Source organism: Drosophila takahashii, chromosome X, assembly GCF_030179915.1.
Source record: "Drosophila takahashii strain IR98-3 E-12201 chromosome X, DtakHiC1v2, whole genome shotgun sequence".
NCBI lineage: Eukaryota > Metazoa > Arthropoda > Insecta > Diptera > Drosophilidae > Drosophila > Drosophila takahashii.
The window spans coordinates 7,830,966-7,857,026 of record NC_091683.1 but is presented as its reverse complement, the minus strand read 5'-3'; the positions used below and the strand labels follow the sequence as shown (position 1 = coordinate 7,857,026).

The window sequence follows — 26,061 nt, the reverse complement described above, 5'->3', positions numbered from 1 at the left end:
TAATGTCTTCTCCCTCGTAAGTATGCCACCCAAAACAAAAGCCATTTCTCAGTTTTTGCTATACGTTTTATACATTTTTACACAAAAATCGATTTATAGACTCAATTCAGGCCTAACTATAAAACTGGAATCATCAACATAAACTTAAGCTAGACGATCTGTGGGGATCTGAAAATTGCACTAAAGCAGCGAGGAAGTGAAGATCTGCTGTAGGATGTGAGGTAGCTTGGTGAGGTCCATGCAGACGAAGCTCTGTCCCGCCGGCATTTCGGCATTGATTCTGGAAGGAAGAAGAGCCATAGTTAGGAACGGTAATTTAAAAAAGATTTGTACGAAATTAAAGAAAGGTTTTTGGAGCGGATTACAAAAGGGTAGTATTTAAGTAAGGTTTTCCTCGAGTTTATACTAAATAATACTAACTCATCGGCCTCCTCGGCCAAACTGCCAATGAAGATGGCATAACCTTTGACCTTCGGTTCGCCCCGCTTGAGGGCCACGGCCAGATCCTTGGGAGCGATGCCGTAGCGCTGCAGATTGGCATCGCTGAGGACCACCACAATGGCGTTGTCATAGTCCTGCTCCGCTCCCAGCGTGGAACAGGCCTCCCGCGCCGCCTTCACCGTGGAGTCGCCCGACCAGCAGAACTGCGAGTGGGCGTGCATCATCCGGATGGCCTCGAATCGCTCCTTGTCGTTTTTCGGCGGACTGCCGGCGGTCACGAACGGAATCTCCCAGCCTTCGCCGCTGTGGCCGACAATGTCGTAGACGATCTTCTTTTCGAATCCCTCGAAGGCCTCCATCACCATGACCACAGCCTCCAACTGACGGTCCAGCCGTCCATCGTAGCCATTAAACCTAAAATATATGAAATCGTTTTTGTGGAATTTTTTATTTTGGTTTTTTTGCTGTAACTTGGCCAAAAATGAAATTTTTTCTTTTGGTTTTTTGGCTGAACTTGGCCAAAAATGGTTCTACACCAAAAATACATACTGTTTTAAACAGATAACAAAATTTGCTATAAATCCATATAACTTTCCGTGTGATTTTGGAAAAATAAAATTTTCGCCAATTTTAAATTTTTTTATAAGGGGGTACCCCATGATTTTTTGCGAAAAATTAAAAATGAATAAATTGTCAAGGTTTAAATGCCAATCGTTAGGAAATTTAATAACGAGTTCAGAAAGGTATGACAATCCATACTTTGAATCAGTATTTACTTTGTTATAGCGAAAAAACGGGTTTGGTTTTTTTTTGGAAATTCGCGATTTCAGTTTTTGACAAAAATTGGAATTTTTTCTTTTGGTTTTTTTGCTGTAACTTGGCCAAAAATGGTCCTACACCAAAAATACATACTGTTTTGAAAAGATAACAAAATTTGCTATAAATCCATATAACTTTCCGTGTGATTTTGGAAAAATAAAATTTTCGCCAATTTTAAATTTTTTTATAAGGGGGTACCCCATAATTTTTTGCGAAAAATTAAAAATGAATAAATTGTCAAGGTTTAAATGCCAATCGTTAGGAAATTTAATAACGAGTTCAGAAAGGTATGACAATCCATACTTTGAATCAGTATTTACTTTGTTATAGCGAAAAAACGGGTTTGGTTTTTTTTTGGAAGTTCGCGATTTCAGTTTTTGACAAAAATTGGAATTTTTTCTTTTGGTTTTTTTGCTGTAACTTGGCCAAAAATGGTCCTACACCAAAAATACATACTGTTTTGAAAAGATAACAAAATTTGCTATAAATCCATATAACTTTCCGTGTGATTTTGGAAAAATAAAATTTTCGCCAATTTTAAATTTTTTTATAAGGGGGTACCCCATAATTTTTTGCGAAAAATTAAAAATGAATAAATTGTCAAGGTTTAAATGCCAATCGTTAGGAAATTTAATAACGAGTTCAGAAAGGTATGACAATCCATACTTTGAATCAGTATTTACTTTGTTATAGCGAAAAAACGGGTTTGGTTTTTTTTTGGAAATTCGCGATTTCAGTTTTTGACAAAAATTGGAATTTTTTCTTTTGGTTTTTTTGCTGTAACTTGGCCAAAAATGGTCCTACACCAAAAATTCATACTGTTTTGAACAGATAACAAAATTTGCTATAAATCCATAAAACTTTCAGTGTAATTTTGGAAAAATAAAATTTTCGCCAATTTTAAATTTTTTTATAAGGGGGTACCCCATGATTTTTTGCGAAAAATTAAAAATGAATAAATTGTCAAGGTTTAAATGCCAATCGTTAGGAAATTTAATAACGAGTTCAGAAAGGTATGACAATCCATACTTTGAATCAGTATTTACTTTGTTATAGCGAAAAAACGGGTTTGGTTTTTTTTTGGAAATTCGCGATTTCAGTTTTTGACAAAAATTGGAATTTTTTCTTTTGGTTTTTTTGCTGTAACTTGGCCAAAAATGGTCCTACACCAAAAATTCATACTGTTTTGAACAGATAACAAAATTTGCTATAAATCCATAAAACTTTCAGTGTAATTTTGGAAAAATAAAATTTTCGCCAATTTTAAATTTTTTTATAAGGGGGTACCCCATGATTTTTTGCGAAAAATTAAAAATGAATAAATTGTCAAGGTTTAAATGCCAATCGTTAGGAAATTTAATAACGAGTTCAGAAAGGTATGACAATCCATACTTTGAATCAGTATTTACTTTGTTATAGCGAAAAAACGGGTTTGGTTTTTTTTTGGAAATTCGCGATTTCAGTTTTTGACAAAAATTGGAATTTTTTCTTTTGGTTTTTTTGCTGTAACTTGGCCAAAAATGGTCCTACACCAAAAATTCATACTGTTTTGAACAGATAACAAAATTTGCTATAAATCCATAAAACTTTCAGTGTAATTTTGGAAAAATAAAATTTTCGCCAATTTTAAATTTTTTTATAAGGGGGTACCCCATGATTTTTTGCGAAAAATTAAAAATGAATAAATTGTCAAGGTTTAAATGCCAATCGTTAGGAAATTTAATAACGAGTTCAGAAAGGTATGACAATCCATACTTTGAATCAGTATTTACTTTGTTATAGCGAAAAAACGGGTTTGGTTTTTTTTTGGAAATTCGCGATTTCAGTTTTTGACAAAAATTGAAATTTTTTCTTTTGTTTTTTTTGCTGTAACTTGGCCAAAAATGGTCCTACATCAAAAATACATACTGTTTTGAAAAGATAACAAAATTTGCTATAAATCCATATAACTTTCCGTGTGATTTTGGAAAAATAAAATTTTCGCCAATTTTAAATTTTTTTATAAGGGGGTACCCCATGATTTTTTGCGAAAAATTAAAAATGAATAAATTGTCAAGGTTTAAATGCCAATCGTAAGGAAATTTAATAACGAGTTCAGAAAGGTATGACAATCCATACTTTGAATCAGTATTTACTTTGTTATAGCGAAAAAACGGGTTTGGTTTTTTTTTGGAAATTCGCGATTTCAGTTTTTGACAAAAATTGGAATTTTTTCTTTTGGTTTTTTTGCTGTAACTTGGCCAAAAATGGTCCTACACCAAAAATACATACTGTTTTGAAAAGATAACAAAATTTGCTATAAATCCATATAACTTTCCGTGTGATTTTGGAAAAATAAAATTTTCGCCAATTTTAAATTTTTTTATAAGGGGGTACCCCATGATTTTTTGCGAAAAATTAAAAATGAATAAATTGTCAAGGTTTAAATGCCAATCGTTAGGAAATTTAATAACGAGTTCAGAAAGGTATGACAATCCATACTTTGAATCAGTATTTACTTTGTTATAGCGAAAAAACGGGTTTGGTTTTTTTTTGGAAATTCGCGATTTCAGTTTTTGACAAAAATTGGAATTTTTTCTTTTGGTTTTTTTGCTGTAACTTGGCCAAAAATGGTCCTACACCAAAAATTCATACTGTTTTGAACAGATAACAAAATTTGCTATAAATCCATAAAACTTTCAGTGTAATTTTGGAAAAATAAAATTTTCGCCAATTTTAAATTTTTTTATAAGGGGGTACCCCATGATTTTTTGCGAAAAATTAAAAATGAATAAATTGTCAAGGTTTAAATGCCAATCGTTAGGAAATTTAATAACGAGTTCAGAAAGGTATGACAATCCATACTTTGAATCAGTATTTACTTTGTTATAGCGAAAAAAACGGGTTTGGTTTTTTTTTGGAAATTCGCGATTTCAGTTTTTGACAAAAATTGGAATTTTTTCTTTTGGTTTTTTTGCTGTAACTTGGCCAAAAATGGTCCTACACCAAAAATTCATACTGTTTTGAACAGATAACAAAAATTGCTATAAATCCATAAAACTTCCAGTGTAATTTTGGAAAAATAAAATTTTCGCCAATTTTTAATTTTTTTATAAGGGGGTACCCCATGATTTTTTGCGAAAAATTAAAAATGAATAAATTGTCAAGGTTTAAATGCCAATCGTTAGGAAATTTAATAACGAGTTCAGAAAGGTATGACAATCCATACTTTGAATCAGTATTTACTTTGTTATAGCGAAAAAACGGGTTTGGTTTTTTTTTGGAAATTCGCGATTTCAGTTTTTGACAAAAATTGGAATTTTTTCTTTTGGTTTTTTTGCTGTAACTTGGCCAAAAATGGTCCTACACCAAAAATGCATACTGTTTTGAACAGATAACAAAATTTGCTATAAATCCATAAAACTTCCAGTGTAATTTTGGAAAAATAAAATTTTCGCCAATTTTAAATTTTTTTATAAGGGGGTACCCCATGATTTTTTGCGAAAAATTAAAAATGAATAAATTGTCAAGGTTTAAATGCCAATCGTAAGGAAATTTAATAACGAGTTCAGAAAGGTATGACAATCCATACTTTGAATCAGTATTTACTTTGTTATAGCGAAAAAACGGGTTTGGTTTTTTTTTGGAAATTCGCGATTTCAGTTTTTGACAAAAATTGGAATTTTTTCTTTTGGTTTTTTTGCTGTAACTTGGCCAAAAATGGTCCTACACCAAAAATACATACTGTTTTGAAAAGATAACAAAATTTGCTATAAATCCATATAACTTTCCGTGTGATTTTGGAAAAATAAAATTTTCGCCAATTTTAAATTTTTTTATAAGGGGGTACCCCATGATTTTTTGCGAAAAATTAAAAATGAATAAATTGTCAAGGTTTAAATGCCAATCGTTAGGAAATTTAATAACGAGTTCAGAAAGGTATGACAATCCATACTTTGAATCAGTATTTACTTTGTTATAGCGAAAAAACGGGTTTGGTTTTTTTTTGGAAATTCGCGATTTCAGTTTTTGACAAAAATTGGAATTTTTTCTTTTGGTTTTTTTGCTGTAACTTGGCCAAAAATGGTCCTACACCAAAAATTCATACTGTTTTGAACAGATAACAAAATTTGCTATAAATCCATAAAACTTTCAGTGTAATTTTGGAAAAATAAAATTTTCGCCAATTTTAAATTTTTTTATAAGGGGGTACCCCATGATTTTTTGCGAAAAATTAAAAATGAATAAATTGTCAAGGTTTAAATGCCAATCGTTAGGAAATTTAATAACGAGTTCAGAAAGGTATGACAATCCATACTTTGAATCAGTATTTACTTTGTTATAGCGAAAAAACGGGTTTGGTTTTTTTTTGGAAATTCGCGATTTCAGTTTTTGACAAAAATTGGAATTTTTTCTTTTGGTTTTTTTGCTGTAACTTGGCCAAAAATGGTCCTACACCAAAAATTCATACTGTTTTGAACAGATAACAAAAATTGCTATAAATCCATAAAACTTTCAGTGTAATTTTGGAAAAATAAAATTTTCGCCAATTTTAAATTTTTTTATAAGGGGGTACCCCATGATTTTTTGCGAAAAATTAAAAATGAATAAATTGTCAAGGTTTAAATGCCAATCGTTAGGAAACATACTTTGAATCAGTATTTACTTTGTTATAGCGAAAAAACGGGTTTGGTTTTTTTTTGGAAATTCGCGATTTCAGTTTTTGACAAAAATTGGAATATTTTCCTTTGGTTTTTTTGCTGTAACTTGGCCAAAAATGGTCCTACACCAAAAATACATACTGTTTTGAAAAGATAACAAAATTTGCTATAAATCCATATAACTTTCCGTGTGATTTTGGAAAAATAAAATGTTCGCCAATTTTAAATTTTTTTATAAGGGGGTACCCCAGGTTTAAATGCCAATCGTTAGGAAATTTAATAACGAGTTCAGAAAGGTATGACAATCCATACTTTGAATCAGTATTTACTTTGTTATAGCGAAAAAACGGGTTTGGTTTTTTTTTGGAAATTCGCGATTTCAGTTTTTGACAAAAATTGGAATTTTTTCTTTTGGTTTTTTTGCTGTAACTTGGCCAAAAATGGTCCTACACCAAAAATTCATACTGTTTTGAACAGATAACAAAATTTGCTATAAATCCATAAAACTTCCAGTGTAATTTTGGAAAAATAAAATTTTCGCCAATTTTTAATTTTTTTATAAGGGGGTACCCCATGATTTTTTGCGAAAAATTAAAAATGAATAAATTGTCAAGGTTTAAATGCCAATCGTTAGGAAATTTAATAACGAGTTCAGAAAGGTATGACAATCCATACTTTGAATCAGTATTTACTTTGTTATAGCGAAAAAACGGGTTTGGTTTTTTTTTGGAAATTCGCGATTTCAGTTTTTGACAAAAATTGGAATTTTTTCTTTTGGTTTTTTTGCTGTAACTTGGCCAAAAATGGTCCTACACCAAAAATTCATACTGTTTTGAACAGATAACAAAATTTGCTATAAATCCATAAAACTTCCAGTGTAATTTTGGAAAAATAAAATTTTCGCCAATTTTTAATTTTTTTATAAGGGGGTACCCCATGATTTTTTGCGAAAAATTAAAAATGAATAAATTGTCAAGGTTTAAATGCCAATCGTTAGGAAATTTAATAACGAGTTCAGAAAGGTATGACAATCCATACTTTGAATCAGTATTTACTTTGTTATAGCGAAAAAACGGGTTTGGTTTTTTTTTGGAAATTCGCGATTTCAGTTTTTGACAAAAATTGGAATTTTTTCTTTTGGTTTTTTTGCTGTAACTTGGCCAAAAATGGTCCTACACCAAAAATGCATACTGTTTTGAACAGATAACAAAATTTGCTATAAATCCATAAAACTTCCAGTGTAATTTTGGAAAAATAAAATTTTCGCCAATTTTAAATTTTTTTATAAGGGGGTACCCCATGATTTTTTGCGAAAAATTAAAAATGAATAAATTGTCAAGGTTTAAATGCCAATCGTTAGGAAATTTAATAACGAGTTCAGAAAGGTATGACAATCCATACTTTGAATCAGTATTTACTTTGTTATAGCGAAAAAACGGGTTTGGTTTTTTTTTGGAAATTCGCGATTTCAGTTTTTGACAAAAATTGGAATATTTTCCTTTGGTTTTTTTGCTGTAACTTGGCCAAAAATGGTCCTACACCAAAAATACATACTGTTTTGAAAAGATAACAAAATTTGCCATAAATCCATATAACTTTCCGTGTGATTTTGGAAAAATAAAATTTTCGCCAATTTTTAATTTTTTTATAAGGGGGTACCCCATGATTTTTTGCGAAAAATTAAAAATGAATAAATTGTCAAGGTTTAAATGCCAATCGTTAGGAAATTTAATAACGAGTTCAGAAAGGTATGACAATCCATACTTTGAATCAGTATTTACTTTGTTATAGCGAAAAAACGGGTTTGGTTTTTTTTTGGAAATTCGCGATTTCAGTTTTTGACAAAAATTGGAATTTTTTCTTTTGGTTTTTTTGCTGTAACTTGGCCAAAAATGGTCCTACACCAAAAATGCATACTGTTTTGAACAGATAACAAAATTTGCTATAAATCCATAAAACTTCCAGTGTAATTTTGGAAAAATAAAATTTTCGCCAATTTTAAATTTTTTTATAAGGGGGTACCCCATGATTTTTTGCGAAAAATTAAAAATGAATAAATTGTCAAGGTTTAAATGCCAATCGTTAGGAAATTTAATAACGAGTTCAGAAAGGTATGACAATCCATACTTTGAATCAGTATTTACTTTGTTATAGCGAAAAAACGGGTTTGGTTTTTTTTTGGAAATTCGCGATTTCAGTTTTTGACAAAAATTGGAATATTTTCCTTTGGTTTTTTTGCTGTAACTTGGCCAAAAATGGTCCTACACCAAAAATACATACTGTTTTGAAAAGATAACAAAATTTGCCATAAATCCATATAACTTTCCGTGTGATTTTGGAAAAATAAAATTTTCGCCAATTTTAAATTTTTTTATAAGGGGGTACCCCAGGTTTAAATGCCAATCGTTAGGAAATTTAATAACGAGTTCAGAAAGGTATGACAATCCATACTTTGAATCAGTATTTACTTTGTTATAGCGAAAAAACGGGTTTGGTTTTTTTTTGGAAATTCGCGATTTCAGTTTTTGACAAAAATTGGAATTTTTTCTTTTGGTTTTTTTGCTGTAACTTGGCCAAAAATGGTCCTACACCAAAAATTCATACTGTTTTGAACAGATAACAAAATTTGCTATAAATCCATAAAACTTCCAGTGTAATTTTGGAAAAATAAAATTTTCGCCAATTTTTAATTTTTTTATAAGGGGGTACCCCATGATTTTTTGCGAAAAATTAAAAATGAATAAATTGTCAAGGTTTAAATGCCAATCGTTAGGAAATTTAATAACGAGTTCAGAAAGGTATGACAATCCATACTTTGAATCAGTATTTACTTTGTTATAGCGAAAAAACGGGTTTGGTTTTTTTTTGGAAATTCGCGATTTCAGTTTTTGACAAAAATTGGAATTTTTTCTTTTGGTTTTTTTGCTGTAACTTGGCCAAAAATGGTCCTACACCAAAAATTCATACTGTTTTGAACAGATAACAAAATTTGCTATAAATCCATAAAACTTCCAGTGTAATTTTGGAAAAATAAAATTTTCGCCAATTTTTAATTTTTTTATAAGGGGGTACCCCATGATTTTTTGCGAAAAATTAAAAATGAATAAATTGTCAAGGTTTAAATGCCAATCGTTAGGAAATTTAATAACGAGTTCAGAAAGGTATGACAATCCATACTTTGAATCAGTATTTACTTTGTTATAGCGAAAAAACGGGTTTGGTTTTTTTTTGGAAATTCGCGATTTCAGTTTTTGACAAAAATTGGAATTTTTTCTTTTGGTTTTTTTGCTGTAACTTGGCCAAAAATGGTCCTACACCAAAAATACATACTGTTTTGAAAAGATAACAAAATTTGCCTATAAATCCATATAACTTCCAGTGTGAATTTTGGAAAAATAAAATTTTCGCCAATTTTAAATTTTTTTATAAGGGGGTACCCCATGATTTTTTGCGAAAAATTAAAAATGAATAAATTGTCAAGGTTTAAATGCCAATCGTTAGGAAATTTAATAACGAGTTCAGAAAGGTATGACAATCCATACTTTGAATCAGTATTTACTTTGTTATAGCGAAAAAACGGGTTTGGTTTTTTTTTGGAAATTCGCGATTTCAGTTTTTGACAAAAATTGGAATTTTTCTTTTGGTTTTTTTGCTGTAACTTGGCCAAAAATGGTCCTACACCAAAAATGCATACTGTTTTGAACAGATAACAAAATTTGCTATAAATCCATAAAACTTCCAGTGTAATTTTGGAAAAATAAAATTTTCGCCAATTTTAAATTTTTTTATAAGGGGGTACCCCATGATTTTTTGCGAAAAATTAAAAATGAATAAATTGTCAAGGTTTAAATGCCAATCGTTAGGAAATTTAATAACGAGTTCAGAAAGGTATGACAATCCATACTTTGAATCAGTATTTACTTTGTTATAGCGAAAAAACGGGTTTGGTTTTTTTTTGGAAATTCGCGATTTCAGTTTTTGACAAAAATTGGAATATTTTCCTTTGGTTTTTTTGCTGTAACTTGGCCAAAAATGGTCCTACACCAAAAATACATACTGTTTTGAAAAGATAACAAAATTTGCCATAAATCCATATAACTTTCCGTGTGATTTTGGAAAAATAAAATTTTCGCCAATTTTAAATTTTTTTATAAGGGGGTACCCCATGATTTTTTGCGAAAAATTAAAAATGAATAAATTGTCAAGGTTTAAATGCCAATCGTTAGGAAATTTAATAACGAGTTCAGAAAAGTATGACAATCCATACTTTGAATCAGTATTTACTTTGTTATAGCGAAAAAACGGGTTTGGTTTTTTTTTGGAAATTCGCGATTTCAGTTTTTGACAAAAATTGGAATATTTTCCTTTGGTTTTTTTGCTGTAACTTGGCCAAAAATGGTCCTACACCAAAAATACATACTGTTTTGAAAAGATAACAAAATTTGCTATAAATCCATATAACTTTCCGTGTGATTTTGGAAAAATAAAATTTTCGCCAATTTTAAATTTTTTTATAAGGGGGTACCCCAGGTTTAAATGCCAATCGTTAGGAAATTTAATAACGAGTTCAGAAAGGTATGACAATCCATACTTTGAATCAGTATTTACTTTGTTATAGCGAAAAAACGGGTTTGGTTTTTTTTTGGAAATTCGCGATTTCAGTTTTTGACAAAAATTGGAATATTTTCCTTTGGTTTTTTTGCTGTAACTTGGCCAAAAATGGTCCTACACCAAAAATACATACTGTTTTGAAAAGATAACAAAATTTGCCATAAATCCATATAACTTTCCGTGTGATTTTGGAAAAATAAAATTTTCGCCAATTTTAAATTTTTTTATAAGGGGGTACCCCATGATTTTTTGCGAAAAATTAAAAATGAATAAATTGTCAAGGTTTAAATGCCAATCGTTAGGAAATTTAATAACGAGTTCAGAAAAGTATGACAATCCATACTTTGAATCAGTATTTACTTTGTTATAGCGAAAAAACGGGTTTGGTTTTTTTTTGGAAATTCGCGATTTCAGTTTTTGACAAAAATTGGAATATTTTCCTTTGGTTTTTTTGCTGTAACTTGGCCAAAAATGGTCCTACACCAAAAATACATACTGTTTTGAAAAGATAACAAAATTTGCTATAAATCCATATAACTTTCCGTGTGATTTTGGAAAAATAAAATTTTCGCCAATTTTAAATTTTTTTATAAGGGGGTACCCCATGATTTTTTGCGAAAAATTAAAAATGAATAAATTGTCAAGGTTTAAATGCCAATCGTTAGGAAATTTAATAACGAGTTCAGAAAGGTATGACAATCCATACTTTGAATCAGTATTTACTTTGTTATAGCGAAAAAACGGGTTTGGTTTTTTTTTGGAAATTCGCGATTTCAGTTTTTGACAAAAATTGGAATTTTTTCTTTTGGTTTTTTTGCTGTAACTTGGCCAAAAATGGTCCTACACCAAAAATTCATACTGTTTTGAACAGATAACAAAATTTGCTATAAATCCATAAAACTTCCAGTGCAATTTTGGAAAAATAAAATTTTCGCCAATTTTAAATTTTTTTATAAGGGGGTACCCCATGATTTTTTGCGAAAAATTAAAAATGAATAAATTGTCAAGGTTTAAATGCCAATCGTTAGGAAATTTAATAACGAGTTCAGAAAGGTATGACAATCCATACTTTGAATCAGTATTTACTTTGTTATAGCGAAAAAACGGGTTTGGTTTTTTTTTGGAAATTCGCGATTTCAGTTTTTGACAAAAATTGGAATATTTTCCTTTGGTTTTTTTGCTGTAACTTGGCCAAAAATGGTCCTACACCAAAAATACATACTGTTTTGAAAAGATAACAAAATTTGCCATAAATCCATATAACTTTCCGTGTGATTTTGGAAAAATAAAATTTTCGCCAATTTTAAATTTTTTTATAAGGGGGTACCCCATGATTTTTTGCGAAAAATTAAAAATGAATAAATTGTCAAGGTTTAAATGCCAATCGTTAGGAAATTTAATAACGAGTTCAGAAAGGTATGACAATCCATACTTTGAATCAGTATTTACTTTGTTATAGCGAAAAAACGGGTTTGGTTTTTTTTTGGAAATTCGCGATTTCAGTTTTTGACAAAAATTGGAATTTTTTCTTTTGGTTTTTTTGCTGTAACTTGGCCAAAAATGGTCCTACACCAAAAATTCATACTGTTTTGAACAGATAACAAAATTTGCTATAAATCCATAAAACTTCCAGTGTAATTTTGGAAAAATAAAATTTTCGCCAATTTTTAATTTTTTTATAAGGGGGTACCCCATGATTTTTTGCGAAAAATTAAAAATGAATAAATTGTCAAGGTTTAAATGCCAATCGTTAGGAAATTTAATAACGAGTTCAGAAAGGTATGACAATCCATACTTTGAATCAGTATTTACTTTGTTATAGCGAAAAAACGGGTTTGGTTTTTTTTTGGAAATTCGCGATTTCAGTTTTTGACAAAAATTGGAATTTTTTCTTTTGGTTTTTTTGCTGTAACTTGGCCAAAAATGGTCCTACACCAAAAATGCATACTGTTTTGAACAGATAACAAAATTTGCTATAAATCCATAAAACTTCCAGTGTAATTTTGGAAAAATAAAATTTTCGCCAATTTTAAATTTTTTTATAAGGGGGTACCCCATGATTTTTTGCGAAAAATTAAAAATGAATAAATTGTCAAGGTTTAAATGCCAATCGTTAGGAAATTTAATAACGAGTTCAGAAAGGTATGACAATCCATACTTTGAATCAGTATTTACTTTGTTATAGCGAAAAAACTGCAACGTTTTAGCGAAAAAACGGGTTTGGTTTTTTTTTTGGAAATTCGCGATTTCAGTTTTTGACAAAAATTGGAATTTTTTCTTTTGGGTTTTTTGCTGTAACTTGGCTAAAAATGGTCCTACACCAAAAATTCATACTGTTTTGAACAGATAACAAAATTTGCTATAAATCCATATAACTTTCCGTGTGATTTTGGAAAAATAAAATTTTCGCCAATTTTTAATTTTTTTATAAGGGGGTACCCCATGATTTTTTGCGAAAAATTAAAAATGATTAAATTGTCAAGATTTAAATGCCAATCGTTAGGAAATTTAATAACGAGTTCAGAAAGGTATGACAATCCATACTTTGAATCAGTATTTACTTTGTTATAGCGAAAAAACGGGTTTGGTTTTTTTTTGGAAATTCGCGATTTCAGTTTTTGACAAAAATTGGAATATTTTCCTTTGGTTTTTTTGCTGTAACTTGGCCAAAAATGGTCCTACACCAAAAATGCATACTGTTTTGAACAGATAACAAAATTTGCTATAAATCCATAAAACTTCCAGTGTGATTTTGGAAAAATAAAATTTTCGCCAATTTTAAATTTTTTTATAAGGGGGTACCCCATTATTTTTTGCGAAAAATTAAAAATGAATAAATTGTCAAGGTTTAAATGCCAATCGTTAGGAAATTTAATAACGAGTTCAGAAAAGTATGACAATCCATACTTTGAATCAGTATTTACTTTGTTATAGCGAAAAAACGGGTTTGGTTTTTTTTTGGAAATTCGCGATTTCAGTTTTTGACAAAAATTGGAATATTTTCCTTTGGTTTTTTTGCTGTAACTTGGCCAAAAATGGTCCTACACCAAAAATACATACTGTTTTGAAAAGATAACAAAATTTGCTATAAATCCATATAACTTTCCGTGTGATTTTGGAAAAATAAAATTTTCGCCAATTTTAAATTTTTTTATAAGGGGGTACCCCATGATTTTTTGCGAAAAATTAAAAATGAATAAATTGTCAAGGTTTAAATGCCAATCGTTAGGAAATTTAATAACGAGTTCAGAAAGGTATGACAATCCATACTTTGAATCAGTATTTACTTTGTTATAGCGAAAAAACGGGTTTGGTTTTTTTTTGGAAATTCGCGATTTCAGTTTTTGACAAAAATTGGAATTTTTTCTTTTGGTTTTTTTGCTGTAACTTGGCCAAAAATGGTCCTACACCAAAAATGCATACTGTTTTGAACAGATAACAAAATTTGCTATAAATCCATAAAACTTCCAGTGTAATTTTGGAAAAATAAAATTTTCGCCAATTTTAAATTTTTTTATAAGGGGGTACCCCATGATTTTTTGCGAAAAATTAAAAATGAATAAATTGTCAAGGTTTAAATGCCAATCGTTAGGAAATTTAATAACGAGTTCAGAAAGGTATGACAATCCATACTTTGAATCAGTATTTACTTTGTTATAGCGAAAAAACTGCAACGTTTTAGCGAAAAAACGGGTTTGGTTTTTTTTTTGGAAATTCGCGATTTCAGTTTTTGACAAAAATTGGAATTTTTTCTTTTGGGTTTTTTGCTGTAACTTGGCTAAAAATGGTCCTACACCAAAAATTCATACTGTTTTGAACAGATAACAAAATTTGCTATAAATCCATATAACTTTCCGTGTGATTTTGGAAAAATAAAATTTTCGCCAATTTTTAATTTTTTTATAAGGGGGTACCCCATGATTTTTTGCGAAAAATTAAAAATGATTAAATTGTCAAGATTTAAATGCCAATCGTTAGGAAATTTAATAACGAGCTCAGAAAGGTATGACAATCCATACTTTGAATCAGTATTTACTTTGTTATAGCGAAAAAACGGGTTTGGTTTTTTTTTGGAAATTCGCGATTTCAGTTTTTGACAAAAATTGGAATATTTTCCTTTGGTTTTTTTGCTGTAACTTGGCCAAAAATGGTCCTACACCAAAAATACATACTGTTTTGAAAAGATAACAAAATTTGCTATAAATCCATATAACTTTCCGTGTGATTTTGGAAAAATAAAATTTTCGCCAATTTTAAATTTTTTTATAAGGGGGTACCCCATGATTTTTTGCGAAAAATTAAAAATGAATAAATTGTCAAGGTTTAAATGCCAATCGTTAGGAAATTTAATAACGAGTTCAGAAAGGTATGACAATCCATACTTTGAATCAGTATTTACTTTGTTATAGCGAAAAAACGGGTTTGGTTTTTTTTTGGAAATTCGCGATTTCAGTTTTTGACAAAAATTGGAATTTTTTCTTTTGGTTTTTTTGCTGTAACTTGGCCAAAAATGGTCCTACACCAAAAATTCATACTGTTTTGAACAGATAACAAAATTTGCTATAAATCCATAAAACTTTCAGTGTAATTTTGGAAAAATAAAATTTTCGCCAATTTTAAATTTTTTTATAAGGGGGTACCCCATGATTTTTTGCGAAAAATTAAAAATGAATAAATTGTCAAGGTTTAAATGCCAATCGTTAGGAAATTTAATAACGAGTTCAGAAAGGTATGACAATCCATACTTTGAATCAGTATTTACTTTGTTATAGCGAAAAAACGGGTTTGGTTTTTTTTTTGGAAATTCGCGATTTCAGTTTTTGACAAAAATTGGAATATTTTCCTTTGGTTTTTTTGCTGTAACTTGGCCAAAAATGGTCCTACACCAAAAATACATACTGTTTTGAAAAGATAACAAAATTTGCTATAAATCCATATAACTTTCCGTGTGATTTTGGAAAAATAAAATTTTCGCCAATTTTTAATTTTTTTATAAGGGGGTACCCCATGATTTTTTGCGAAAAATTAAAAATGAATAAATTGTCAAGGTTTAAATGCCAATCGTTAGGAAATTTAATAACGAGTTCAGAAAGGTATGACAATCCATACTTTGAATCAGTATTTACTTTGTTATAGCGAAAAAACTGCAACGTTTTAGCGAAAAAACGGGTTTGGTTTTTTTTTTTGGAAATTCGCGATTTCAGTTTTTGACAAAAATTGGAATTTTTTCTTTTGGGTTTTTTGCTGTAACTTGGCTAAAAATGGTCCTACACCAAAAATTCATACTGTTTTGAACAGATAACAAAATTTGCTATAAATCCATATAACTTTCCGTGTGATTTTGGAAAAATAAAATTTTCGCCAATTTTTAATTTTTTTATAAGGGGGTACCCCATGATTTTTTGCGAAAAATTAAAAATGATTAAATTGTCAAGATTTAAATGCCAATCGTTAGGAAATTTAATAACGAGTTCAGAAAGGTATGACAATCCATACTTTGAATCAGTATTTACTTTGTTATAGCGAAAAAACGGGTTTGGTTTTTATAGATAGATAACAAAATTTGCTATAAATCCATATAACTTTCCGTGTGATTTTGGAAAAATAAAATTTTCGCCAATTTTAAATTTTTTTATAAGGGGGTACCCCATGATTTTTTGCGAAAAATTAAAAATGAATAAATTGTCAAGGTTTAAATGCCAATCGTTAGGAAATTTAATAACGAGTTCAGAAAGGTATGACAATCCATACTTTGAATCAGTATTTACTTTGTTATAGCGAAAAAACGGGTTTGGTTTTTTTTTGGAAATTCGCGATTTCAGTTTTTGACAAAAATTGGAATTTTTTCTTTTGTTTTTTTTGCTGTAACTTGGCCAAAAATGGTCCTACACCAAAAAATGAATAAATTGTCAAGGTTTAAATGCCAATCGTTAGGAAATTTAATAACGAGTTCAGAAAGGTATGACAATCCATACTTTGAATCAGTATTTACTTTGTTATAGCGAAAAAACGGGTTTGGTTTTTTTTTGGAAATTCGCGATTTCAGTTTTTGACAAAAATTGGAATTTTTTCTTTTGGTTTTTTTGCTGTAACTTGGCTAAAAATTGTCCTACACCAAAAATTCATACTGTTTTGAACAGATAACAAAATTTGCTATAAATCCATAAAACTTTCCGTGTAATTTTGGAAAAATAAAATTTTCGCCAATTTTAAATTTTTTTATAAGGGGGTACCCCATGATTTTTTGCGAAAAATTAAAAATGAATAAATTGTCAAGGTTTAAATGCCAATCGTTAGGAAATTTAATAACGAGTTCAGAAAGGTATGACAATCCATACTTTGAATCAGTATTTACTTTGTTATAGCGAAAAAAGTGCAACGTTTTAGCAAAAAAACGGGTTTGGTTTTTTTTTGGAAATTCGCGATTTCAGTTTTTGACAAAAATTGGAATTTTTTCTTTTGGTTTTTTTGCTGTAACTTGGCCAAAAATGGTCCTACACCAAAAATTCATACTGTTTTGAACAGATAACAAAATTTGCTATAAATCCATATAACTTTCCGTGTGATTTTGGAAAAATAAAATTTTCGCCAATTTTTAATTTTTTTATAAGGGGGTACCCCATGATTTTTTGCGAAAATATAAAAATGAATAAATTGTCAAGGTTTAAATGCCAATCGTTAGGAAATTTAATAACGAGTTCAGAAAGGTATGACAATCCATACTTTGAATCAGTATTTGCTTTGTTATAGCGAAAAAACTGCAACGTTTTAGCGAAAAAACGGGTTTGGTTTTTTTTTGGAAATTCGCGATTTCAGTTTTTGACAAAAATTGGAATTTTTTCTTTTGGTTTTTTTGCTGTAACTTGGCTAAAAATTGTCCTACACCAAAAATTCATACTGTTTTGAACAGATAACAAAATTTGCTATAAATCCATAAAACTTTCCGTGTAATTTTGGAAAAATAAAATTTTCGCCAATTTTAAATTTTTTTATAAGGGGGTACCCCATGATTTTTTGCGAAAAATTAAAAATGAATAAATTGTCAAGGTTTAAATGCCAATCGTTAGGAAATTTAATAACGAGTTCAGAAAGGTATGACAATCCATACTTTGAATCAGTATTTGCTTTGTTATAGCGAAAAAACTGCTTCGTTTTAGCGAAAAAACGGGTTTGGTTTTTTTTTGGAAATTCGCAATTTAAGTTTTTGACAAAAATTGGAATTTTTTCTTTTGGTTTTTTTGCTGTAACTTGGCCAAAAATGGTCCTACACCAAAAATTCATACTGTTTTGAACAGATAACAAAATTTGCTATAAATCCATAAAACTTTCCGTGTAATTTTGGAAAAATAAAATTTTCGCCAATTTTAAATTTTTTTATAAGGGGGTACCCCATGATTTTTTGCGAAAAATTAAAAATGAATAAATTGTCAAGGTTTAAATGCCAATCGTTAGGAAATTTAATAACGAGTTCAGAAAGGTATGACAATCCATACTTTGAATCAGTATTTACTTTGTTATAGCGAAAAAAGTGCAACGTTTTAGCGAAAAAACGGGTTTGGTTTTTTTTTGGAAATTCGCGATTTCAGTTTTTGACAAAAATTGGAATTTTTTCTTTTGGTTTTTTTGCTGTAACTTGGCTAAAAATGGTCCTACACCAAAAATTCATACTGTTTTGAACAGATAACAAAATTTGCTATAAATCCATAAAACTTTCCGTGTAATTTTGGAAAAATAAAATTTTCGCCAATTTTAAATTTTTTTATAAGGGGGTACCCCATGATTTTTTGCGAAAAATTAAAAATGAATAAATTGTCAAGGTTTAAATGCCAATCGTTAGGAAATTTAATAACGAGTTCAGAAAGGTATGACAATCCATACTTTGAATCAGTATTTACTTTGTTATAGCGAAAAAAGTGCAACGTTTTAGCGAAAAAACGGGTTTGGTTTTTTTTTGGAAATTCGCGATTTCAGTTTTTGACAAAAATTGGAATTTTTTCTTTTGATTTTTTTGCTGTAACTTGGCCAAAAATGGTCCTACACCAAAAATTCATACTGTTTTGAACAGATAACAAAATTTGCTATAAATCCATAAAACTTTCCGTGTAATTTTGGAAAAATAAAATTTTCGCCAATTTTAAATTTTTTTATAAGGGGGTACCCCATGATTTTTTGCGAAAATATAAAAATGAATAAATTGTCAAGGTTTAAATGCCAATCGTTAGGAAATTTAATAACGAGTTCAGAAAGGTATGACAATCCATACTTTGAATCAGTATTTGCTTTGTTATAGCGAAAAAACTGCAACGTTTTAGCGAAAAAACGGGTTTGGTTTTTTTTTTTGGAAATTCGCGATTTCAGTTTTTGACAAAAATTGGAATTTTTTCTTTTGGTTTTTTTGCTGTAACTTGGCTAAAAATTGTCCTACACCAAAAATTCATACTGTTTTGAACAGATAACAAAATTTGCTATAAATCCATAAAACTTTCCGTGTAATTTTGGAAAAATAAAATTTTCGCCAATTTTAAATTTTTTTATAAGGGGGTACCCCATGATTTTTTGCGAAAAATTAAAAATGAATAAATTGTCAAGGTTTAAATGCCAATCGTTAGGAAATTTAATAACGAGTTCAGAAAGGTATGACAATCTATACTTTGAATCAGTATTTACTTTGTTATAGCGAAAAAACGGGTTTGGTTTTTTTTTGGAAATTCGCGATTTCAGTTTTTGACAAAAATTGGAATTTTTTCTTTTGGTTTTTTTGCTGTTACTTGGCCAAAAATGGTCCTACACCAAAAATTCATACTGTTTTGAACAGATAACAAAATTTGCTATAAATCCATAAAACTTTCCGTGTAATTTTAGAAAAATAAAATTTTCGCCAATTTTAAATTTTTTTATAAGGGGGTACCCCATGATTTTTTGCGAAAAATTAAAAATGAATAAATTGTCAAGGTTTAAATGCCAATCGTTAGGAAATTTAATAACGAGTTCAGAAAGGTATGACAATCCATACTTTGAATCAGTATTTACTTTGTTATAGCGAAAAAACGGGTTTTGTTTGTTTTTTTTTGGAAATTCGGGATTTCAGTTTCGAGATTTCAGTTTTTGACAAAAATTTGAATATTTTCTTTGGTTTCTTTGCTGTAACTTGGCCAAAAATGGTCCTACGCCAAAAATCCCAACGATCTGCTGAACCATCGCACTCACCTGTACATCGAACCCGAGACATCGACGACCAGCTTGAGTCGGTTGGGCTTCTCCTGGACGTGATCCGCCCAGGGATTGGCCTCCGCCCGCCGCCTGTAGATGTTCTTCTCGCCGGTGATGCCCTCGACGAGTCGGGTGTCGTCGAGGTCGCCGTGGGTCTGGTACTTCTGCCACTGGCGCTCCTTGCTCTTCGTCTGCATGGCCTCCAGGACGGCCTTCAGCTGCTGCACCTGCTTGCGATTGGGCTCGCTGAACTGGGCGTACAGCCGGTGGTCGTGGGCGGACATCTTGATCTCCTTGAGCTTCTCCTCGAACGCCTTGCGGTTCATTTCGCGTGCGGCCCGCTTGATCTCCTCGGGCACATCGGCCTTCTCCTCGTCGCTCAGCTGATGGACCTTGTGGCCCTTGTCCAGCCGAAAGGGACCGCCCTTGCCGCCCAGTCCGGCGGTGTCGCGGCCCCCGCTGCCGCCGGCCCACGTATTCCCGCCCACATGCGGCTCGTTCTTGGGGTCCAGCTTGCCGAACTTCGGTCCCGAGACGCCGAGGCCGCTGTGCCGCTTGACGGACGCCTGCAGCTTCTTCTGCCGCCTGATGGCCTGGATCTCCTCCTCGGCATACGACTCGATGCCGTGCTTGGCCAGCACCTGGTTGACCTGCTGCAGGGCCTCCGGCTGGTAGCGATCGAAGTCGAGCACGTTGCCCACCACCTCGGACATGTTCTCCTCCGGGTAGCGTTCCAGATGCTTGACAATGCTCACCACCTCGCGCGTGGAGTAGGGATAGTTGAGCATGCCCTCGTCGGCCAGAGTTCGCAGCTCCCCGAAGGCATTCACCAGGGTGCGCAGCGTCTTGATGGGCACCTTGGGTCCGTATTGCTGCAGCAGGAAGATCTCGGAGTCCGGATCCGGATTGCTGATGGCATGGCAGCTGAAGACATCGCCCAAAGCGGCAAAGAAATCGTTGCCGAGGAAGGGAAATCCCGGGCGATTGGCCAGTACGATGAGTCGGAAATCGGGATGCGTTTCAATGGAGTTGGGCGTCCTGCCGCCGGCACCCGCTGGCACAATCCTCCGGCCATCGGCCAGCACCATTTCGCCGCTCTCCACGAGAGTGCGCAGTATGCAGGTCACATTAACGGGCGCCTTGTCCGCCTCGTCCACCACGAGAACGTGGCCGGATCGCACTGCCTGAACGAGCGCACTGTCCTCGTACGACACCTGGCCATCCTTAAGCGTCGCTTGGAGCGTCAGGCTGTGGACGGTGGTGTCCCTGTGCAGCTGGATGTACTCCCTGGGCCGCTGCATCAGCTCCAGCAGGCGATCGACCAGCTTGTTCTTGCCCACACCCTGGTTGCCCACCAGCAGCAGGTGCTCCCCGATGAGGTAGTCCTGCAGCAGGCGCTCCAGCAGCTGCAGATGCTGCGGCATCTCGTAGAACAGCGTGCTGGGCACCTTGGACAGCTGCTCCTGGCTGGGTTGGCCGAGTGGCCAGTGCGTGGAGCCGATTCTTAGGGTGTTATTCTCAACGGCTATCTGGTTTTTCTGGCTTTTCTTGGTCTTAAACTCCGTTGGCCGTATGCCCACCTGCTGGATGGCCTGTTCCAAAGCGCCACGTGAAAGGGCCGGCATGAATCTGGCCAGGAATGTGTTCTGCAGCATCTCGTGGACATCGCTCAGCTCGCTGCGAGGATAGGCGGCCAGGCGGCGGGCCAGTTTGAGCAGCTGCCGCGTGGACAGCGTGCCGGCCAATCCCTGCAGCAGTGGATCCTGCGAGGATCTGAGCAGCTGGGCCAGCTTCAGCAGCGGCTCCATGCCAGCGGGCAGTCCTCCACCGCACAGCTGTGCCAGCAGCTCCTCCTCCTCGCTCTGGCTTAGCGGACGCAGCTCCTGGTAGAGAAACAGGCTGAGCAGCTCGGGAGTCAGCCAATTGGGTTGTCCGCCCCCAGGACGCGGTGGTTCGGCCAGGGCCACCACGCGGAAGGATCTGTGCATGGGCAGGAAACCGAGTGCGGTGAGCTTGTCCTCGGTGAATCCCTCCTGCTGGAGCAGCGCCTGGTAGCGATGGGCGCCCAGCAGAGTAGTGCCATCGCACAGCTGCAGTTCCCGATCGTGAATGAGGCTGTAAAGAATGAAATGCGATTAGTTAGGGGTGTATTTAAGGTAATGGAATATATATTCACCGCTGCAGAACGCTGGCCGTGCTCTTGTGCAGGCGATGCAGGCCATTCAGGACCGCCACGGATCCCGATTTGGCAGCCCGCACTAGAGGCGAATCCCGCCAGACGGTGTCGCCCTCGGCACTCGTGATCCGCTGCTGGACGAGGTCCCTGCTGGTCATGTCCTCGTACAGCATCATGGGCTCTGAGCTTTGCTGCAGCAGGCGGAGCAGCTCCTGGGTGAGGGTCAGCTTGCCCACGCCCTTCTCGCCCACCAGGCACACATCGCCCACCGCGTAGGCTTGCAGCAGACTGGCCAGCGCCTGTCGCTGATGGGGCAGATCTACAAAGGTAGTGGCAGCGGAAGAAGGCGTCTCTCCTCCGGGCAGCTGCAGCTGCAGTTCATCTAGGTTGAGTACAACTTCCCCTTGATCTCCAGTCCTACTGGCGATTCTCTTGACGCTGCCGCTGGGCACCAACTGAATGTCCAGCTTCTTGAGCAGCTCCTCCACGCGCTTCTTTTGGTCGGACTTTAGCATGCTTTGGTAGGGATATATCCTGCTGATGATATCATGCAGGCTCAGAGAGGGATTCGCCTCCTAAGGGAGTTTAAAATGTGATTAAGAAACTCATTACTCATCAACTGCTGTACCCACCAGCATCCTGACACCCAATCTCAGGTTGTGGAGCGGGAAATCCGGCAGCTGGAGCGCAGGATCCGCCTGCTGCAGGGTCAAAGCGAAGGTCAGTAGCTGCTTCAGCTGCTCGCCGGGCACAGCGGGCGCCTCCTGCTGCAGTTCCTCGTACAGCTCGCCGTAGGAGTAGGTGGTCACGTTGCGGGACTGGAAGCGGGAGCGCAGTGGCGGATCCAGCGGAGTGCCCTTGTACTTGTGCGTGGGCAGACCGAGGGCCACCACTCGAAATTCCTCGGAAACCCTCAACAACCCCCATTCATCCAGCTGTTCCCGCGAATGTTTCTAGTTGTAGATAGTAGATAAAGATTAGCTGGTTTAACCAGGGGATTAACAGCAATAACCCACCTCCAAAAGCTTGTCGTAGCGCTCGGGCGACATCAGGAACTTGCCGCTCTCCAAGTGCATCTCCCGATTCTCCAGCAGATTGTTCAGTATGGGCAGCACATTCCGCTCCGCGTGCTCCACGCCGTCGAGGACGAGGACGCGACCATTGAGGGCGGCACGCACTGCTCCCTGGTCGTAGTAGATGGCCGCCCTGTCGTGGATCTCGCGTCGCTGCTTCAGATCGCTCTCGGTGGTGTCCCTGCTGAGAGCCACATACTCCACCTCGCGCTGCGTGAGCTCCAGGAACTGCATGGCCAGCTGGCGGCGCAGCGGGCCCGGCTGGCCCAGCAGGAACATGTCTTGACGCAGTGCGTCCTTCTGCAGCATCCAGCGCAGGTGGTGCAGGGCCGACTGCGACAGCTGCAGGCTGCCATCCGGGGCGTATTTCACTAGGGATCGGGATATAGAACAGAATAATTATATATTTACTTTACAATACGTATTAAATATTTAAAACTATAAGTTTGGAAACTCTAGAAAGGCTCTTAATAAAATATTTATAATATATGTATGATATAACCAATGATATAATATAGTTCAAACAATTTTTTGAGTGGTCTTAAGTTTAGTAATGATAAATCAAGAGCGTATTTCACTGGGGATTGGGATAAAGAACAGAATAATTATATAACAGATTTTACTTCCCAAGAATACATAACCTTTAGAATAAGTATTACTTTTAAATAATAAAAACTATAGGTTTGGAACCTCTAGAAAGACTCTTTATAAAGTATATATAATATTTGATTTAATAAATAATAAGTTTAGTAATGATGGATCAAGAGCGTATTTCACTAGGGATCGGGATAAAAAACAGAATATTCATATATCAAATCTTACTTCCCAAGGATACATTTACTTTATAATAAGTATTACCTTTTAAATAATAAAAACTAAAGGTTTGGAACCTCTAGAAAGGCTCTTTATAAAATATATATAATATGTAATATAACTATTAAGTACCTTAAACTTTTAATTCATTAAGAAAAATTCGTATTAACTATTAAATATTAAAAACTTAGGTTTGGAACCTCTAGAAAGGCTCTTTGTAAAATATTTATAATGGATGATATAGCTATAAAGTACCTTAAACTCTTAATTCACTAAGAACACAACTGTTTTATTTTGAACATGGAATTTAATACATTTTCCTCGATGCTTAGCAGAAATGCATAGATAATTATAAAAGCCTGTGGTACATTTTTAAAAGTTCAACTGCCAAATGTGTTTATAATATGATACAATATAATATAGTTTAAATTTTGAGTGGTCCCAAGTTTAGTAATGATGGATCAAAAATATAAGGCAAAAAAACCGTGGAAAGGCAGCCGAATAAGGGTGCTCTATAAAATATATGGGTATTGATAGTCAGAGTTATCCGGAGTGGCCGCGTTTCGATTTCCTTGGGCGTTTCAAGTTGGACTTGGGTTTCCCGTTCCCGTTTCCATTTCCATTCGATGCGCTCTTCCCATTCGATGGCTGCTTATCGATGGTCCCGGAGAGGGCGATCCGCCTTTCCATCGCCTCGGTGGCGAAGTCTGCGCGGTCGCCCAGTTCGCTGAGTCCGACGATAAAGTCCCTGGTCCTGCTGTCCTTCACCAGGACGACGGTGGGCAGCACCTCCATGCGGAGGCGGCGGGTGAGGAAGGGAGCCCGGGCGGCGTTCACCTTGCAGAAACGCGCCTCCAGGTGTCGCGGCGCCAGGATCCTCAGGTGCTTGTCCACCAGCTTGCAGTGCTCGTTGCCGCTGGCATAGAAGTGGCACACAAAGTTCTGCGACTTCTTGGTCATCTCGAAGAAGCCCTTTTCGGATCCCAGATCCGAGTACTTCCCATGGCCGTTCCTGATCCACTCCTGCTGCTTTTTCTTGGTTGCCTCCTTCATCTCGAGCTTGCAGTTGTCCTTGAATAGTAGGTTTTCTGGGTGGTTTCTTGGTTACTTGTTATTTTGTATTTTTACAGCTTTTAGGTTGTATTTTTCAGACGTAATCGAAATCTTTTCGAAAATGTAAGGTTCTTTGGTAACTTGACGTTATAAATGTAATATTATGTTGTATTTTAATTTAAGAAGATTTTTTTTAAAAGGTATTTTGTATTATATAGTTGAAATAGTTTAAAAATGTTGATATTTTTATGGAAAATATAACAGAATCTTCAGAGTTTAAGAAATATACTCCAATTAAGGGATGGGAATTCTCAAATATCTACATATACATACATACTTATAATATTATTCTCAAGGAATAATTTACTTTCAAAATGTTAATTTTTTAACGGGAAATAGTAAAGATTCTTGTGAGTTTAAGAAATATACTCCGTTTATAGAATAGGGAAAAGGAATAAAGGAATAATTTACTCTTAAGTAGATTTACTTAAAAAGACAATCCTGACGATAAGATATACAAATCATATTATGGTTTTTACAATTAGGATATCAATAACAATTATATTAAATATATGAATGTATGCCCTATCCTACTCCATCAAAGATGATCTAATGTGATATAATAATAGGATGGACTAAATTTATAGCTGTACTCCAAAAGACAATCATGATGATAAGATATACTAATCCTTTTATGGTCTTTACAATTAGGAAATCACTAATAGTTATATTATATTATATTAGAAATATGTATCTATATTATAATAGATTAAAGATGAGCTAATGGGATGATATAATGATGGGATGGACTGGATCTTCAGGGCACAGAGATAAAGGCACTTGGTTGACCTTTGTACTTCCCGGAGATCTTGGCATCCCCTAATGCTCACCGTATTGCTGCGGCACCAGCTGTGGATCCTTGGGCTTGCGCAGCCGCACGCTCACATCGCCGATGGTCAGGCTGTCGTCCTGCGCATCCTGATCCTTTCCAGCCGCCGTGCTCGCCCAGCTTCGCCGCCAAATCCTCGCGTTTCGCAGGCTCTGACGCAACAGGTGGCCGCTGTGGGCCTGCAGGTTGGCCAGCATGGCCGTCGTTGGGGGTGGGCTCGGTTGGGGGTTCTTTAATAGAACTAAAATCGGCCTAAAGCACCGAAATGGGGATAACTTATCCGGATTTATTTGGCTAAAACGGCGGCGGTCCGCGCGTGTTTACCACAAACAGCTG

At 34.7% G+C, this 26,061-nt stretch overlaps 1 protein-coding gene and 1 pseudogene across 1 annotated transcript; both read right to left on the bottom strand.

Annotated features, from left to right (window-relative positions):
- Positions 1–41: 41 nt before the first annotated feature.
- c12.2 (von Willebrand factor A domain-containing protein c12.2) lies at positions 42–26,048 on the bottom strand. The gene is made up of 7 exons (XM_044395485.2): positions 25,727–26,048; positions 22,914–23,341; positions 22,530–22,850; positions 21,898–22,472; positions 19,719–21,836; positions 421–855; positions 42–280 (listed from the first exon to the last, which is right to left on the bottom strand). The coding sequence occupies exons 1-7, from the start codon at positions 25,920–25,922 to the stop codon at positions 181–183; spliced, it is 4,173 nt and encodes a 1,390-aa protein (XP_044251420.1). The 5' UTR covers positions 25,923–26,048; the 3' UTR covers positions 42–180.
- LOC108063517 (thioredoxin domain-containing protein 9 pseudogene) lies at positions 24,085–24,971 on the bottom strand (annotated as a pseudogene).
- Positions 26,049–26,061: the final 13 nt, after the last annotated feature.